The sequence below is a fragment of the Gopherus flavomarginatus genome, chromosome 2, assembly GCF_025201925.1.
Source record: "Gopherus flavomarginatus isolate rGopFla2 chromosome 2, rGopFla2.mat.asm, whole genome shotgun sequence".
NCBI lineage: Eukaryota > Metazoa > Chordata > Testudines > Testudinidae > Gopherus > Gopherus flavomarginatus.
In genome coordinates, this window is record NC_066618.1 from 28,546,728 (window position 1) to 28,567,316 (window position 20,589).

Here is a 20,589-nt window from a genome sequence, read left to right on the forward strand (position 1 = left end):
GACTTAACAGGCGTTCCAGGGCCTAAGGACAAAGTCCCCTGGGGAGCTCAGTCGTGTCCAGCCAATAAGCTCTGCAGGAGCAGAGCTTTGCCTAGTCCTCACAAGACATATAGAATCTAAGGATAATCAAGAATGTGGGTAACATTTTTAGATAAGTGAAGTATGACTTTAACAGCACCATCATGCATTCCATCCACCTTTTCTCTCTTGTGACACCAGAACATTGTGTCCTTTCCAATGCATCTTCAAATTCTTCCTCTTCAAATGCACCTTTGATAAACTCAAAATGATGCTAAAACTGACAATCTCCATCACCTTATGTAGGACCAGTCTCAGGTAAATGGTCTGAATTATCATGGGACACAGTCAGTCTTCATTACAGCCACTCAAAACTCTTAGCCTTTCCAGTCTATGCAGGAAAAACACAGTCGCTTCAAAACTGGTTTTTAAGAAGTGTGACATGCTCATCAGAGGCTAAGCTGGAGAAGGAGTGAAAGGAGGTCTTTCCTGCAACTCTCAGAACCCAAGCGTCAGGAGTGAGGGAACAAAACCATGTAGGGAAAGAGTAGCTTAGCAAAATCCATCATGAAAAAACTCAAAACAGCCAAGAAAGCACTGCAAAAATGTACAACATGGAACAATCCTGCTGAGGCAGCGGGTGGATCAGATGACCTACCACTGGTAGGACTTTCCCATCTATACTTTGTATTCTCAAATCTTATGTCTGATTTTGTTGGACTAGAAGTCAACCTTTTACTGATTATTTTTAATGGTAACAGTAACTCTTGAATTAAAAAAATAATAATAATAGAGTGGCATCTGCCATATTTCCCACCTCAGTGACACGTGGGTATGTGTTTTCCCCATGCCGTCTGGGTGTGCATATCACTTACCAGAACAATCAGATTTTTATTTATTTATTTTTGGCCCATGAAAATAAGCCTTCATTAGAAGTGGCCAGTTAATACTGATTTAGACTAAACTTTCTTAATATTCCAGCAACGATAGGTCCCATTTTATAAAGCTCCTCCCAGCCACAGGGAACCCAACATGCTTAATATAAAGCTCTCAGCTGAATCCTAGCATTTATCCTTTCCCTTACAGATAATTTTGAGACCAGGCATAAGCCTGACAAGCAGTGAACTAACTGGAAGCTAAACTGGGGCTTTTTGAGCAATAATGCTTGGACCTTCACTACTTTGAGGCTGTAATCTGAGATTTAAAAAAAGATGTGCTGTCTGTATAAACATTTGTTCTCCTTTTCCCTTCTCTTGCCCCCAGCCCCCAATAAAAAGCTTAGACATGCCAACTATCCAAAGTTTCTTCAAGGGTTATGCGTCAACATGAGTTAGAGCATAGACCAGACAACAATACTTTCCATTAACTACTCACGCCTCATGTTACAATAATTCTCAAACATAAAAAGTTAACATTCAAATGTACAGAAGCTACTATAGAAGTGTCTTAAACAGTATATATAACTGGGATTTTTTTTGGCTTACCAATAGTTAATTTTAATTAGAAAAATTCCCATTGAGTTTTACATTTTTGGTAAGATTATGAATGCTGCACCAAAATGATCAATGGAAGAAAAAAAATCTTTTTAAAAGGTCTTCTTTCTAAAGGACTCTTTTTTGTGCTTTTTGGAGACTATTAACCATATTAATATTATTTCAGAAAAGCACATAATTACTACAAAACATTACAGTAAAAATAGCCATAGTTTATGAGTTACATAATTATCAAGAACATATAGGGAAGCAAAATTCAGGTATTAGCATTTTGCCTCGACAGTCATCATAAATCAGTTTTCCTTCTCTCTCTCTTTTAAATTATGTAATAGCTAGGGATCAGAAATGTGTAAAAAAATATACTAGAACTGAAAATTATTTAAAAACAGACACAATCTACATCAGCATGTCCTGAGGAAAGGCAGCTGAAAGCACTGAATAGAGCTCTTCCCCTTTCTGGCTGTAGAGGGGGCACACAAATAAGCATGCATGGTATGGTGGCTGAGTGGGCCTGTGTCCCCTTATGTCTGATTCCCAGCATATAGCCTCTTGCTACTGCCTACAGTTAATGGATTAGGGCCAGACTTCTAAAGGTATTTAGGTGCCTAAAGATGAAGATAGGTGCACCAGTGAAATTTTCAAAGATGCCTAGTGGCCCTGGGTTGAACTTCTGTTGACAATCAAGCAACACATTTATTGATTTTAGATTTATAAAATTCTCATTACGTTACTCACTCTGAGCATGTATTAATTCATATGATATAAACAATTAAACCAACACAACATCAGCTAAAGGTCTCAATCCTATTTAAACGATCTCAGTAAACACCCCCTCTTTCTCTAAAGAAGCTAGTTCTCCGCAACCCAGCCCCTCAGGGAAAATTATATTATATGAACAGCACCCACAGCTTGTATATCCATTCCCTAATGAAAAACCATTTTACGCAAACACCCACACAGATAGTTGCATATACAGGAGCAAACTGTAGTTTGCCCTGTGCAGGTGCACTGGTGAGCATCGGGGATGGTGCAGAGAGCACATTACCTCCTCTAGCATACCTGTGTAGGATGCAGCAGCCATGCTGAAGAAGTTGCTCTAAATACCAAAGATTGGTTAGCACTACCTGTGGTATAGAACACGTGGCCTGGTTCTCACACAAGCCTGCTAGTGCCTGAAGACCAATACTGGGGGAATACACACTGAACCTTTTAAGAGCTGCTGCTTTCTGAGTGCATTGGCCTCTTGGAGACATTTTACCTGATTACACTATGCTGGCATAATGACTCCAGCCTCTACTGCTCCGGTGCTATTCTCACATATACTCCAGTGCACCTCTGGTCAAACATGGTGCATATCACTGAACTCATGGTACAGGAATGCTGGAAAGCATAATATATATAAACGTTCCACAAAGGTCTACAAAAGTGTCTACAACACCTAACCTGCCAAAATTTCACACCCAACAATCTACTGGGAAATATAGTGCTTACAATTCTGCTTTCTTGGCTGGCCCCTCTCTTATTGCTGGAATATATTCTTTAAAAAGATTTAGTGGTACCTTTAACTGGTATTTATCCTCCTAGACAAAAACTATAGAATTCCAGTATGATGCAGTATGTATCCAGACACCCTGATGCAATGTTACCGCATAGTAATGTCATGATGCAGAAAGAGGTTGGGAGAAGTGAGAAAATTTCCCATTCCAAATTAGATTTGTGATTTTTAACACCCTGCAAGCTAACCTGGCAAGACAAGAAACAAACCCATCAAAGCCAGTATTTCTGAACAACAGCAACAGCTGTATTGGTTGTGGGCCAGAGGCAACTAATGGACTTTGACGTAACGCAGAAATCATCATCATCCTGTATAACAAATCCAAAAATTGTGGACCATTGTCCACAAGCAGAATCAACAGCAGCAGTGAATATGATTTTAAAAGACACAAGTAAAGAACTGCAGGCTTATTAGTCCTGTTTTTATTCAGCAACAGTTTTTAAGCATCCAGGGGGCCCATTATTTGCCACTCTTGCACCAACAAACTCTCTAGTAGTAACATATTTTTTAAAACACCACTGTAACAATTCTGTTTTACTATAACAATAAATTGCAAAAAAAAAATGCAGTACACACAATTTCAAAAATGCTACAATCCCACAGAGCAATCAGGAACAGGCATAGTTGTATTTACAGTCCTAATAAATTCGTCAGAATCTGTTAACATTCCATGTCTCTAGATATAACCTGGAGTGCACTAACTTTACATAATAAAGTCTGTTAGGGAGTATAAGAAAAACACATACACAAAATTCTCGGCATCCATAGACTGAGATAAAACATATGGAACTCACATGTCCTCAACTGTGATATCTTTCAGGATCTGGCAGTAATCCACATTCCACACTGCCTGGTCGTCCCAAACTTTGGATGCCAGTAGAATTGCACCCAGCACAATTCGCTTCCAGTTTGCTGGACAAATATCTATCTCTGCGTAAGTTAACAGTCTTTCAAGATATACCTGGGAAGACATGTTATAACCAAAACTTAGTATATTCTTCTACTTAATAGAAATATTAGGGAAAAAATGTATTCTAAACAACCCATTCCACCTATTTTAACTCACTGATCTGATCCCGTCAAGTTTGTTTTGGAAAGGAAAGAAGGGTTTAATCCATTCATATAAAACCAAATTAAAGGTTGAATCTGGTCAATCTATGTTTTGGTTATGACTTTTCCTTTCTGCTCTTAATCTTACCACAAGAAAACAAAATTTTAGCAGAGTTTGCAATTGTCTTTAATGAATCCACTCATATTAATAAGCATTTGAATGCCTTTTGACATAACAGTGAAAAAAACGAGGGCAGGCTAATGATGCTGTGCACTGACAATTATAGAACACCTTCTTAAGCTATGGGTAATCCCGGAGAATCATTTATCAAGCAATATACACTTATAAAAACAGTTACATGTGATGAAAATTACACAGAACGCCTCTGTTACATTGGTGTGCACTTAAGAAGCATATTTGCACCTTGAGTATGGTGGGATCCTAATTGTTCTGTTTATATCATATTGTTTTAAAAGGACTCAATCTATATATGCCTACAGTGTCCCATACGTTATAACTATGCCACTGTCACCAGGGAGAAAAATCAGATACAGTCTCAGTGAAAGGATTTTTCCTTTATCTCATGTGAAAGGGTTTCATATATTTCTTCTGTTGATCAGAGATTATTTCCAAACCTCCTAATAAACACATTGGTTATTTTTTTATACTATATCCTTAAACACAAAAAGTGAAAAGTAATAAACATGCTACACAAAGCAATAAGGATTTGTAGGGCACCACAGGTAACGTTAACTTCTTCAGAAAATAAGGAACTCTAGGGATGTATGTGATACTAAGAACAGCAAGGGCTGAGAAAAGTGAAGCTGGACCTCACAAGATCCTTAAATCAGTATGTGGTGATGGAACAGGTTGGGCTTTTAATCTTTAGCTATAATTTTCTGAGTATGAAACCTACTCTGTTGTGTGTAAAGTTCGTGCACGTCTAATTCCTAAGTGCATGAGTACAAGTTTAGGTTTAAATAGAAGACGATAGTTGTTATAATACTTCATGCCAAATTCACTCACTAAATATAACCCTACAATTTGGAGATTGATTATCATGCACAGCGGTGGCTCCAGGCATCAGCGCTCCAAGCGCGTGCCTGGGGCAGCAAGCTGCAGGGGGCGCCCTGCCAGTTCCTGCGCGGTCAGCAGTCAGGCAGCCTTTGGCGGCTTGCCTGCGAGAGGTACACTGGTCCTGCGGATTCGGTGGCAATTTGGCGGCGGGTATGCCAAAGGCAGCTTGCCTGCTGTGCTTGGGGCGCCAAAAAAGCTGATTGTGAACCTTGTGTGTCTGGGTAGTATTATTTCCATTCAGGGTTTGGCCAATGGACATAACTTCAGACTGCACAGAAAGCTAGTTCACTGAAGCCAGAGAATTTTGACTTTTCCACTTTGCTCAGTGATTTTTTTTGGTTAGGGATTCATTTTGAAAAGACTGAACACCTAGCTCACAGACACATGACTGGTTTTCTAACTGCCTGCTAACACCCAGTTGCAAGGAAATAGGAATCCATGGAAATATCGTTTCCAAATAAGCACAAAGACTGGTATTACTCCTGTAACTGCACAGACATGAAATAGGAAGAGCACCTAACCCTTACCGTAGTGAAACTTTTAATCATCTCAGATTGCTGTATTTACAATTTGACATAAAAGAAATATACATAATCAAAATTCAATATTGTTTGTTGCTGTTTAGAAAGACAGAAAGAAGCAACTACATTTCAGCATAACAGAGTCCTCTGATCTCAGAGCTGATTAATTCATGTATTTGTCTTTATTGCATCTTTTAAAAATAATACAATTATAAATATAAATTTGTTTTTGGAGCTCTTCTCATGTAAGCACTCCAGGTACTATATGAAAATAAATACTACAATTAAATCACATTTTAAGAAAATAACAAACACCCACTGAAAACTATACAAAAAAGGTGGCAAATCCAACACTAAGAAAGGGATGTGGCCAGAAAAGTAAAAGTGAAGAGAGAGGACTGATCTGGATGTTGAAGAGGAATAATTTCAACACTCCAGGGCCCACCAATATGACTATCAACCTGCTAAAATCAACCTCCAGTGATGGCATCTCTGAAAAGGTGATGAAAAATATTTCACATGTAACCAGAGCCCAAACTGTTCAATGGTGACAATTTAAACTCAATCTGCCACTTCATGAACTGACAGCGTAAAGAGTGTTACACAATTGCAGTTGTTCACAATGCAGATTGCAAATCTGCTTACAGGTTTGAACGAGCCACAACCAACAGGAATGTCCTGTTGTGAGCAGGGTTAAACAGGAGACTGAATTTCAGGAAAATACAAGTAACGCATTAGGACAAAAATAATCCAAAAACATGGACAGATATTCAGCGGGAGGGAGAAACTTATGGAAATTGTAACGCCAAAGGGACCCAGAGCCAAACTCAGCTGTGTTGCAAAATGGGGCAACTCCACTGAAGCTACTGGAGTTACACTTGCTCTATGTCAGCACTGAATTTGATCCCCACTGTGAGGGTGAACAGTGTATTAGAGACGGCAGAAAATTCAACTAATACCATTTTGAGCTTCATATAGAGAGTCATATGATATCACATCTAACAGGGAAGTCACAGTCCCTCTCTATACAGCTCTAGTTTGATCACAACCGCGATATTGTATTCAGTTCTGGGTAGAAGCAGAAAAGCATTGACAAACTGGAGGGAATTGAGAGAAGAGCAAGGAAAATGACAGAGTTGTAAATAGGCATTTTAGCGCCTTGGACGAGCAAGCATATTTCAGCCCCCTACCATTAGTTTTTAGATGATCTGAGTTAGGATATTACAGAGGAATGATAATGATTTTTGTAGTGAGATGAGGCCCTGAAACATAAACCCTTGGATCAGAGGCCCGATCTGAGGCCTGAAATAAAGTAACGGTCAAGACTTTGCTCACATAAAACAAAGTTAAGCTGTGAGCCAGAGGCAGGCCCTGCTCACAAAAGTTGGCAAGAAGAAGGCTGCTAATTGGACATATACACATATCTGAAGGGTATCCAGTACTAATAGGATAAACATTGCCAGGATGGCACCAGACATTCTGGTATGAATACATTCCACAGAGATCACAGAATCCTAGAATATTAAGGTGGAAGAGACCTCCTGAGGTCATCTAGTCCAATCCCCTACTCAAAGCAGGACCAACACCAACTAAATCATCAGAGCCGGGCCTTAAAACCTCTGAGGATGGAGATTCCACCCTGAGTAACCCATTCCAGTGCTTCGCCACCTTCCTAGTGAAATAGTGTTTCCTAATATCCAACGTAGACCTCCCCACACTGCAACTTGAGACCATTGCTTCTTGTTCTGTCATCTGCCACACTGAGAACAGCTGAGCTCCATCCCCTTTGGAACCCCCCTTCAGATTATTAAAGGCTGTCATCATATCCCCCCTCACTTCTCTTCTGCATACTAAACTCCAGTTCCCCCAGTCTCTCCTCGTAAGTCATGTGCCCCAGCCCCCTAATAATTTTCGTTGCCCTCTGCTGGATTCTCTCCAATTTGTCCACATCCTTTCTGTAATGAGGGGACCAAAAGTGGAATCAATACTCCAGGTGTGAACATAAGAACACATGAATGGCTGTACTGGGTCAGATCAAAGGTCCATCTAGCTCAGTATCCTGTCTACCAACAGTGGCCAAGGCCAGGTGCCCCAAAGAGAATGAACCTAACAGGTAAAGATCAAGTGATCTCTCCTGCCATCATCTCCATCCTCTGCCAAACAGAGGCTAAGGCGTCACCAGTGCCAAATAGAGGGGAATAATCAATTCTCTTGATCTCCTGGCAATGCTCCTACTAATACAGCCCAATATGCCATTAGCCTTCTTGGCAACAAGGGCACACTGCTGACTCATATCCAGCTTCTCATACACTGTAATCCCCAGGTGCTTTTCTGCAGAACTACTGCTTAGTCAGTCAGTCCCCAGCCTGTAGCAGTGCATGGGATTCTTCCTTCTTAAGTGCAGAACTCTGCACTTGTCCTTGTTGAACCTCATCAGATTTCTTTTGGCTCAATCCTCCAATTTGTCTAGGAGATAATGAGGAACAGGCCAACTCATCCTAAAAGATAGGGTCAAAAGGATAATATGATGGATAGACTTGCTGGTTCGAACCAACATGTACCAGGAGACAGGCAGCAGCTCAACATTCAGAGGAGCTGTACCTCGATGCATCAGAAGTATTGTGTAACTTGCTTGTACCTGTGTGTAAGAATGGATCACTGAGTGGATGTCTCTGTCCAGCCTAGGGGGCAGTGGAGAATCCCGCCACTGACTGAGCTGTGTCCATTGTCAGGGGGGCACATATTTGTAGTAAGTCCGGCAGAGTCTACAGGAAACTATTACTATGCTGTGTTAGACAATAAACCTGGCTGCATGCCTTCGTACCTTATCGGACTCTGTGGTCATTGGGTGTTCTCTTGGGGTCTGCTGCGTCAGCAATCTGCGCAGAGCCGGGGCAGCACGCAGAGGGAACACGCACACTGTTATCAACATTGGACAGAGCAGAGCACCACACTGGGGATGTCTGACGACACATTTATTTTTGCGTATTGGTACAGTACATAGACAATAAAAGCTACTGTATGATTCTTTTAGGTGCTACATTAATCTTCACACAATCTTTTAACATCCCTATAGTATCTTCCTACATAACCTTTAAATAAACTCATTGATAGTTACTGAAAAAAAACACGGACTGAAAATAATTGTACCATAAATATGGATATTGCAATGACTTAATGGCACAAAATATTCAGAAAGACATAAAATTGTATTTCTGTTTATAGAAAGGTGATACTAGTGGTTTTCCATCACCCCACAGTGAGACTGTGGCTAGAATAAACAGCCATCTCTCTCGATGACACGTAGGAGAATAAGAGGGACTCAAGAGTAAACAAAGAATGAATTTACCTCAGAGATGGATTATCTAGCAACTGAATTACTAACCTAGCATCTGATTCTACAAGAAGCAGCCACCCTTTCTCTGGACTTTATATGGAAGAAGACAGCCATTTTGGGGGGTGGGAAAGTTGTAATATTTGTAATATTGATTATCGCTTCTTGGTACAATATTTATGGTTGGCTTATACCTGATCATTTCTCCTGAATCTTGCCAAGCAAATTGCGATTATGCCCCTTTAAAGGTGAAGGACTCTAGCAGCATGGCTTGTTTGTGTAAGGCCAGTTGGGAAGTATCATTCAGTTGGAGAAGCATGTTGTGACAGCTGATAAGAGCCATGACGCAGCATGCATCTTGACAGGGAGTTAGACTAGATGACCCTTGCAGTCCCTTCTAACCCTATGGTTCTATGACATTTGACTTCTGGCCAGGTGAGGCCCCTCTCACCTAAACGTGGTGACAGAAGAAAGTATGTGGCTGTGGTGATTGTGAAATCAGATTATGCTGTGCTTCAGTGAGAGAAATGCCAGTGCCAGGGTTATAGCGGCTAGATGGACACATCACCGAGGTGATAGCCCCAGTGTCGTAGAGACGGGTGTCAGGAACAGACTGGCTGGGTATCAGCCTAGAATGGAAAAAGCACAGGTCACAGTGGACATACTTCTTCGCCAGTGCATATCTTACCATCAGTCCCAATCCAGATCATTGCCCAATATGGATTTCTCTGCTGGACACTTCACCTGTATTGCAAATGTCCTGTATTTTTTTATCTGTCACAGCACAACTGAAAATTGTCCCTAGCCCAGAATTAGAGGCATTTTAAAAGAAAACCCAAAGGGGTGTTCAGCATCCTCGGCCAGTCTGCCCTGAAGGTGTCAGTTCCCTGATGCGTGAGTGCACCTTGCTGGCCAGTGAATGGAACATTATAACAATGGATCAGAGGGAGGCTCCTTATTTTGTTCTTTGTAATAACCATGAATCAAGCTGGGGCTGCAACAAGTAAGGATAGGTCACAGTAACAGGAAAACACAGCTAAAGGAGGGAGAGCAGGGTGTGTTTTACTTACTCTGAGTGTTGACTAAAAACTTAAGGCATGTTTTACTTGTGCAGTGTTTACTTTCTTTGTTTCTACTGTTGCTCCCCATAACTGTAAATCACAAGCAGCCCAGGACATCTCCATTTTTCTTGTCTGAACACTTCCTCCTCAGCATGGAAGCCCCTCTGCCCACACCCTATTTTTGTAAACAGGGCAGGTGGATCATCCCATCCTGGTAATTGTTCCCTCCTCTGCCCCTCCCTGCATCAGGGCTTTGCCCTCTGCCACCATCTGGCAGTGCCTCAGCACTGGCCTGAACACTGGCTCTTACCTCCCTCCTCCAGTTTTACTCCTCAGCCCCCTCCTGCCCCTGCCTCCAGCTGTTTGATCCCTGGCCCTCATTCAGTTTCCACCCCTTGCTCAGACCCTGCCCATCCCCCTCAATTTGCCCCCTTTAACCTTTTTGATCCTTAGTGAGGGCAGCAGCTTCAGCTAAGTAGGAGCCAAGCAGCACTCAGCATCCTGAACACCTGCTGCCCTGCCAGGGTCCTAGTCCTGGGAAGCCTGCTCCCACCAGGGTCACTGGGCCTGTGAACCTGCCAGAAACGTGGCGGCGGGGCGGGGGACGGACTGGAAAATGATCAGGGAGAGGGGAGGTAATATTAGAAGAGCTAAATATATATAGCTTGGCTCAAAGAAGATTAAGGACATGAGATACAGATATTTGAAGAGTGTAAACACCAAGAAGAAAGAAGAATTATTTAGGATATATGGAATATAGACTAGAAATAACAGGCTAACGTAAATAAGAGCACATTTAGGTTGGAGAGGTAATTCTCCTCAGGGAAGGAGGCGTGGCCAGCATCCTTTCCTGGGGCCTTGCAGCTTTAGAATCAAGTTAGGACTCCAGAGAACACTATTTTATTCTTATACTACCCTCATCACCATAGCATTCAAGCACTGTCTAGTAGCCTATTAAGCAATCTGTCCTGTTTGGTTGGTTCTCTCTCTCATCCTCTCTCCAATAGGAGAGCTGTGTGTGCAGCTCAGAGCTCTGTTTTGGTGGGGTTTTGTTTTTTTTTTAAATGTACATGCTATTATGCACTTACATTAGAGAAGGCAGGTCTAAGAAGTGTGCCTGGCACTTAGAAGGTTTCTAATGGTCCTTAGCTTCTGCAAGAGTTCCTTCTAGTCTCAGACCAGTTCCCAAGAAATCTCTGTCTCCTGCACAGATGAGCTTTACCCTTATGATAGAGAGTTAAATTGTGCCAGTGAAATGGAATTGTTGGCTAGTGCTTCAAGTCATCTCTTATGTATACTGGGCCCAGACCATGAAGCGCCTTGAAAATAAGGATCGAGACTTTGACTCAATATTGTACAGGAAATCAGAGTAGAAATTACTCTGATGTGCTCCTGGTAGCCTATGTAGCTGAGAAGACATGTTCTGGCTAGTGGAAGCTCCTGGGGAGAGATGCTAAATCAGCACCAACTTTTAGAGCTGTTCCAGCTGGCTCTGGGCTCATTTACAGAGCAAGTGGGTGATTATCACCGTTTTAAGCAGATTCACTGGCACCATGGGACCACAACTTGGCTTCCGCTGGCACAAGCCAGGAAATGGCTCTGGGCTCAAGGGAAAAAAAAGCTAGGTATTTACTCATGCCATTCCTATTAGTATTCATGTAATTTGTGCAACTAAGTCTCTGCACATTTAGCACTCTGGTAAACACAGACCTTCTCACTAATTTCAATACAATTGTTGTATCAGATAGACCTAAGATTTATTGTGCTCTTATAATGTCATTGCTAAACTCATTATGTTCTAGTTGAACTTCTTTCTTAACATACAAAAATAACATACTCTCTGTATTTTCCTGTCTTTAGGATTAGTTGCTATAAAGGTGACTAATAACCTGAATTTAACAAGTTCATCTTAGGGAAGTATGTTATAAAATGTACTAATACTGGAGGAAATGAATCTGTACCTGAAAGAATCAGGAGAAGCAATCTGCCATCTTTATTGAAGACTCTTCTCCATGTGACTCTGGCCTGGTCCACACTACACAGTTAAATCGATTTAAACGGAGTTAAATCGATTTAACTCTGTACCCGTCCACACTACAAGGCACTTGAAATCGATTTTAAGGGCTCTTAAAATCGATTTCTGTACTCCTCCCCGACGAGAGGAGTAACCCTAAAATCGATATTACTATATCGATTTAGGGTTAGTGTGGACGGAAATCGAAGTTATTGGTCTCATTCCTTTAATGTAGCTACCCAGAGTGCACTGCTCCGGAAATCGATGGTAGCCTAGGACCATGGACGCACACCACCGAATTAATGTGCCCTAGTGTGGATGCATAAAATCGATTTTATAATATCGGTTTTATAAAACCGGTTTTAGTAATTTCGATTTTATGCTGTAGTGTAGACGTAGCCTATCTCAGCAGATTTTTCTGTTACAGAGCCATAAGTAATACAATATAATTACCATGTATAGTGTCCAGAAGCCATGAGTTAAATGACATGAATTACCTTCACCCACTTAAAATAGTTTGATCCATCTTTAGAAATAGCCTTAACAGGTTGCAGACATTCTGGAATAGCACTTGATTTCCATGTAATTGATCCCTAGAGACTCATCTTTCTGACACTAAGTTTATGCAGATGAAAGTCCACAATGCTTCCCTAGCTAAACATTCACAGAACTAGATTCTAAAAACTAAAAGCACTTACCTACCCCAGTTCAGTTCCCCATTCCTCTCAGTATTTCCAGAACCTCCAAAACCCATCTTTACCCAATGGTAATCATCACTAGTGTGGCTGTAAAGACTCCAACAAGCATGATTATGGAGTCTACAGTTGGCTCTCAGACTGATTAGCAACAAGATGCCGACAGTGAGCTCAGTTCTTATTAGAAGAAACATCACAAGATAGAAAATGTTGGTGGCCCTTGGCCAAAGAAGATACAACTTTGCTTTTATTATCTGAGACTGTAAAACAGGTCGGACCCCCGCCACACACATATACTATTTTTCCTTTAAACACTAACTGCTCTTCAACCCTCAAAAGAAACCTTGTTTACATATTTTGGTTACTTGAATGCTCTGCTCTGCTGTGGAAAATCTTAAGTAATGCTCATTTTAAAAACAAAATCTTATTTTGAAATGTGCTGTGCCCCCAAATTCCAGAAGTACTGGTCCTTATAGTAAAACAAACAAAAACAAAAATTTTCTTGATATATGCGCCACCTAAGCTGGCCTTATCTGCATGTCTGTATTACATTTGTCCATTCATAATGTCAAGCCCCAGCCACATGCAACAGATTTTCCTGTAGAAAACTTGGCATCTTTATATTTCATTGTAACCACAAATGAAATTCTTGAGTGTATCATGTAAGCAAACTTTGGGCATTTTTAATAACACAAACATAAAACAGAATTAAAGCTAAAATCTCAGTCAGAATAGTAATAATTATGGCTTTTTCTTGGCCATTTCACAGACTTACACCAAATATCTGACTGGAGGTTACACTCAGGACATTAACAGCCTAATATTTTAGCCATAAATTAAACTGCTTAGGTAATTTTTCCTTGCTGCGAATACCTTTCTGGTGACACACTAATGGTTGAATAATGTTTATTACATACTTCAAAGCCCACCAACAGGATGCAAGGCTTTTTGAAGGAAGAGAAGACTGGAATGGAGATGGTATTGATTTGTTTGCTTTGAATAAGAGCTAGGAAAAATTCAGAATTGCCATCCCATGGGAAATTCTGATATTTCAAATTTTGTTTTCCTCCCAAATTGGGACAAAACGTTGAATACCAAAATTTTTGTTCAAAGAAATATTGAAAAAAAAATCACATTCTATTCAGGAATATCAAAGCATTTCATCTCAACTTTTTCTGGTCCAAACAAAACATTTAGATATTCCCAAATCAAAATGTGTGTTTTTGGCTTATTGAACTGACCCCAAACACTTTGTTTTTAGTCAGTTCAGCATTTAACTGCACTTCCCCCAGTATGAGCAACTGCCTCATAGAAGTTACGGTTCGAGACCTTGATATTCAATTCCCCTTTACAGGCCAGGCTTCCTAGCCAGACTACATCTCCTATGATGCACTTATACTCCTGTGACTTCCATGATACACCACACGGACTCCCAGAGAAGTCGCCATGTTGTATTAAGGGAGATGTAGTCCTCAAGGGAAGCCAGCCCATAGGAGAGAAAGGAGTCTGAACTACAAGTCCCATCAGCAATGCATCACAGTGAGAAAATGCACAATGTTAAACTGACTCAAAATAAAACCTTTTTAGGTAATTTCAACAAACCAAAATATTCCAATTCAGGTTGAACTGACCCAAAATGAAGTATTTCATTTTTATTTTTCCCAATGGAAAACCAAATTTTTTTTTTGGTTGAAAAATTGAAATGTTCCTAATGAAAATGTTGATTTTGAAGAAACTTTATTTTCTGTTCCCAACCAGCTCTACTTGTAATGGCTGTTTTTATCTTCAGACAAAATGGAGGCTACGTAGGGAGCACTGAAAATAAATAACTTGAAATTGCCATCTCTACTGCAACACTGGCAAGATTCAGACAAGTTGTTTGTGTGGCAGATTAGATATTTCAGTGACAGAGCAGCTGTAAGAAAACAGGAGCAATTTGGTATAGCTTTCCTGTTCTGCAAAATGCAAGAACTCTGTTGACCTGCATAGTTCTGCACTGAAAGCATTTAATTTTGCAATAAGCTTCACAAAAAGGCCCAAACCTGTTAAGTGCTGACTGCCTTCTGAAGTCAACAAGAACTGAAGGAACTTACGGGCTCAGGCCATTGAAAACCATTCAGTACTGGCTGCCTAAAATTTAGGCACCTAAATGATTCAGTGACCAATTTCCAGTGGCACTGAGTACTACCTGCTGTAGTTCTTCTGGGGGAAAAGAAAAAAAAAAAGTCAAGCCGCTTTTACTCAGATGCCTAAATATACATCTAGGTGCCCAAGTTAAAAAATGTTCATCTAAGAAGTTTAGAAATCCCAGTCCACTTAAACAAGAGCCCAATGGAGCAATGAAGTGGTAATGGTAGAGATTAATTATGTCAAAATCAAATTTATTGCAGATTCAGGTGCAGTGAAAACTAGAAATTGTGAAAACTGTACAGAGGTACTTTTTTAGACTAGATGATATCTTTTCTGAAAGAGAAATGTGGGGTCAATTAAAGGGGCCCATTACATCATCCAATCCACGTAAACTACTCAGAAAGGGTAGGAGGGGGTGGTATGACAAGATAGTCTAATTTTTGCAATTAATGAAAGATCAATTGCCAAATTATCAGCAGGCAAGTATGCCCAGTGGTCTGGGACGAGATGTTAGATGGGATCTGAGTTACTACAGAGAATTCTTTGCTGGGTGCTGGCTGGTGAGTCTTGCCCACATGCTCAGGGTTTAACTGATCGCCATATTTGGGGTCGGGAAGGAATTTTCCTCCAGGGCAGATTGGCAGAGGCCCTGGAGGTTTTTTGCCTTCCTCTGCAGCGTGGGGCAAGGGTCACTTGCTGGAGGATTCTCTGCAGCTTGAGGTCTTCAAACCATAATTTGAGGACTTCAATAACTCAGACATAGGTTAGGGGTTTGTTACAGAAGTGGATGGGTGAGATTGTATGGCCTGCATTGTGCAGGAGGTCAGACTAGGTGATCATAATGGTCCCTTCTGACCTTAAAGTCTATGAGATGGAGGACAAATCTGCTTACTTTGCTTAAAATTCACTATCCAGTCAAAATGGCTAGTTACATGTGAAGAGTTTATACAACAGTGACTATCACTGGGAAAACAAGATCCCTGATTAACTAGCTCCCCTTAAAAAGATAACAGAGTAGCAGATGTGCAGAATTAATAACTACATATTTCTAATACAAAAGTCACTTGTTAGTCATACTTGAATGTTTTTGGAGAGAGAGAGAAAGCACAATGGAGCAAGTAGGCAGTCAGCCTGTGGCTAACTGAGCTGAGGGAAATCACCTGGCATTATCAGAATGTTATAAAATTTTCAGACAAAATACCAGCAGTAGGAGCAAGGCCTTTGCCAAACATACCTTCATTTCTCATCAGCCAATCAATCAATCAAGAAGGAAAAATGAAGGACTTTTTAGCATCATAAAGTAGAAAGAGAGCCTCTTCTCATGTTCTTTTCAGTGCTGTGGGTCAGATTCTGATTTGAATTTTATCATTGAAACTTCATTGATTTCAGTGGAATCACTGGATTTACACTGGTGTATGTGACAAGAGAGTCCAGCCTATACTGTTTAAGGTTCCAATCCAGCAGCTGATAGTGTGCAGTTGTACCTGTATGGACCCCAATCTGCTGCAGTAGCAGTCCCTGTGAGCACAGTAATCTGCCCACACACACTCAGTTGTGAGACGTGGGCCTAAATATTGTTATCCCCCATATACCATGTGAAGGCAGAGTTTCCATTCCTGTGCCCATCAACAAAGTAAAAAGGAATAAATACATCTTTTTCTTCACAAGCACAAAAGTTTGGTTCATCCCAATGTCTGAAACTGAAAAGGGATTTGCATGGAAAGATTATTGTATGTACTAGTGCTAAGGTAACTTTTGCTAGGCACTGAAAGATGCTTATGGGCTCGAGTCCAGCCACATGCTTCTGTTTGAGAGATTAGCCAGCTCCCTGCTGACTCTGTCCAAAAACAACTTCATGCTTTGCACTTGCTCAGCGAGGCACCTAACATGTTCCAGCCAGGCCTGGTGCCATCCATTTTACAGAAGCTTGTCCAATTTTGAAAAAAGAGACCAAATGTGAAAAGTAATGAAGTATTTAGCTGCAAAAATCTCTGAAAAAGGTAGCCAAACATCATCATCATCATAATCATAAATAATTAATAATAATAGTTTTTAACACAAACCAGATATTTAACATCAAACCTTAGGTGAATAAGGGGAAACTCAAGTGTTCCTAACCTCTAATTTTACCACAAAATTTCATCCAGTTTCTCTTCAAAGAAAGATGCAGCCAAAAGACAGACTATTCTATGATATTTATTTTCCATTCTCCTTGTGACATTGGGCCTCATTGCTCCTTCCTAACACAGCCAGGGTTCCCACTGACGTAAGTGGAAGTTCTGGGTTCACAACAAATGGAAGATCAAGATCATTAAATCAAAAATCTAAAAATAAAACCGCATTCCCTGAGTGAATTTGTCCTTTTACCTTTGGGGAAAAAAACAGATTCCCCCCCCCCCCTTAAATTTTGCTTCTTTGCAATATTTCGACTGAAGCAGAAGTCACAGTTCCATGTTGTTTTCTTGTGTAATTATGCACCATCACAGATACTAGTAGTAGGAAAGTGCAGAGCTCCAACAAAAAGCACTTGTAGTCATTACTGCAGCATTACCGCAGATCAGCGGGTTTTGGTTTGTTTGTTTTTCTTAAATCACCACCCGGTATGTGATATTGTTTGGAAGATACAGAATTGAGCCCAACAGGAGTTTTTTGACTTTGTCTCACTGCCCCTACCCTCCCCCCCCAAAAAAGGGAGGTAGCGATTTTAAAATTTCTTAGACAGCGAATTTAGGATTGATATATAATATGGAGCAGATTTTATGTCAGATGCTAACCTTATGCTGCCACATGAATCTTTGGACACAATAGGATATCAAAATTAAACAAAAGATAAAGAATAGCATTGTGGCAATTTACTTTTCTTTTTTAAATGACAAGATTTTATTAAATAAGCATCCAGGACAGCTTTTATAAGATTGTCACTAGCAAGAGGAACGGTGGCCAGCACGTGGAAGGGTTTTCATATCTTGAGCTTGTCATATATTCAATAGGGCTGTGACACCTGTAGAATTCATGTCACTAGGAGAGATTAAGGAGTATGGTAGAGTGACATATTTCACTAACTGAGTGCCCATTCTTCCTCTTCCTCTTACATCAGCTACCTCCTTCATGAGTCACAATGGGTTGTCACTCTATGGCTAATGGGGCTTCCTGTTCCATAAAGGACACCTTTCTATTCTCAAGAAAATCCACTCCTATCTGGTAAAAATGGTTTGCAGACACCCAGCAAAATCAATAACCAGAAAGAAAAATAGCCTTCTTCCCCATATATCAATTTAGCAAGTCAAACATGTTTTCAGATTCAACAAATTTTCACTAGCAGTTACAAGTCAGAATACTCACTGTAAATACAACCAATACCTGTAAAGGGAGGGCAAGTTTTTTTTCTCTACACATGTGCAGACACACACACACACACACACACGAGTCCCTATAATTATAATGAAACTGTCTTGCAGGAATACCTGATAGAGAGAGACACTGAATCACTAAGCATTAGACTCTCCTTATGAGGAAATACTGCAGGTGGGATGAACTCTCTCTTTACAGTTTGGCAGTGCTCTATTTATTCTATTGTTGGAAACCTGTTTCCAGGATAAGGAGAACATGGGAAATTTGGTTGGATTCGTTAAATCCATATATTTCATATGGCAAATGTTGACTCTCTTATGTAATTACAATACTCTCATCACTGTGGCATACTGTGGAGATGAACGTGGTACAAATGCTGAATGTGATCTAGGCACCAACAAATATCTTTTTGTATCTACATTCATCTAAATTAAAAAAAATAATTTTGACTCTCTTAGGTACTCATCTGGCCCCTTTTATCATATTATCTGAGCATCTCACAATCATTTATGTATTTATTTTCACTGCAGCTCTGAGAGGCAGGGAAGTGCTATCACCACCATTTTACAGATAGGGAACTGAGACACAGAAAGTAAGTGATTTGCCCAAGGCGACACAGGAAATCTGTGGCAGAGCACAGAACTGATGTCCAATGGACCATCCTTCTGCCCCAATTCTAGTGATCAGAATGCTTCTGTGTTTGTAGGACAAAGTGACAACATAACTAGTGAAGACACCTATATAGTGTCCTGTTTTCCTTGAGATATGGATAATATTAATACTGAGCACTTTTACTGAGCTAGCCAACTGAACAGTGACCCTACTAAATCATGCCACTACCACCCAACCAGCAACATAGAACCTTGGGAGCAATGTTGCTTGGTGAAAAATGATGACATTCTCTGAGTTTCATCAAGGATGGAAGTACCTCCTAGAGAGGGAAGAGAACATATACCCAATACTCCTTCCATAAAGCCAGGTCACAGCTTGAGCACAAGCCAGCTATTCGCCAAGACAAAAAATGTTATTTAAAAGAGTTTTAATCAGCAATAAAATTCATTCTTTCAATTATTGTAGTTTCTGTGGTGTTATTTAATGCAATTTAGTATTTTAATTGTCTCAACCTCAGATATTAATTTCCTCACCTATCAGTACAAGAAATCTCTTTGCAGCTTTGGAGGGCTTTGAGGAAATTAAATCTTTTTGTTTAATTATAAATTGGTTTTGCTGTAATATTAAAGGCTTTAATTAAAACGTTTTAATTAAGCCCTTAGAGCAGGGGTAGGCAAACTATGGCCTGGGGGCTGCATCCGGCCCTTCAGACATTTTAATCTGGCTCTTGAGCACCCGCCGGGAGCAGGGTCCAGGACTTGCCCTGCTCCAGTTGGATAGTGGGGTTGTGGGCTTGCCCCACTCCGCGTGGCTCCTGGAAGCAGTGGCATGTCCCACATCTGGCTCCTACATGCAGGGGCAGCCAAGGTGCTCCACATGCAGCCCCCACTCCAAGTGCTGCTCCCGCAGCTTCCATTGACCAGGAACCACAGCCAATGGGAGCTGCAGGGGCAGCACCTGTGGATGGGACAGCATGCAGAGCTGCCTGGCCACATCTCCGCATAGGAGCCGGGAGCCAGGGGGCCGGAACGACATGCCGCTGCTTCTGGGAGCTGCTCGATGTAAGCACTGCCCGAAGCCTGCACCTCTGACCCCCTCCCATGCCCCAACCACTTGCCTCAGCCCGATCCCCCTCTTGCCCTCCGAACCCCTTGGTCCCAGCTGGGAGCACCCTCTTGCACCCCAACCCCTCATCCTCAGAGCCTGCACCCCCAGCCAGAACCCTCACTCTCCCACACACACCCCAAGCCCGTGCCCGAGCCCGGAGCACATTCCCACACACTGAATTCCTCATTTCTGGACCCATCACAGAGCCCACACCTCAAGCAGGAGCCCTTACCCCCTTCCTGCACCCCAATCTCATGAGCATTCATGGTCTGCCATACAATTTCCATACCCAGCTGTGGCTCTCGGGCCAAAAAGTTTGCCCATCCCTGACTTGAAGCATTACAATGAGAGTTTTGTTTGTTTTTGTTCTGCCCCCCAGAAAGTAGCTTTTACAACACTGGCTGGGGGTTCATTTCACTTAGTTCTTTATCCAGGTGTATAGACTACAATCTAAACACCACTGCTGCTGTCCATGCCTCTCAGGCAGCATCGCCAGGGTATGCCTGCATGCCAAGGGGGAAGCAGTGCGGTCATCTCAAGACACCCACCATACTTTGATCTTTGTTAACC

The 20,589-nt window shown here is 41.2% G+C and overlaps 1 protein-coding gene across 5 annotated transcripts in view; it reads right to left on the reverse strand.

Annotated features, from left to right (window-relative positions):
• Positions 1-20,589, reverse strand: part of CCNY (cyclin Y) — a 231,379-nt gene that overhangs the window by 17,008 nt on the left and 193,782 nt on the right. For all 5 annotated transcript variants that reach the window (XM_050939147.1, XM_050939148.1, XM_050939149.1 and 2 more), the window contains one exon: positions 3,861-4,027. In XM_050939147.1, the coding sequence (XP_050795104.1) occupies positions 3,861-4,027 (167 nt within the window). The remainder of the gene's footprint in view (positions 1-3,860; positions 4,028-20,589) is intronic.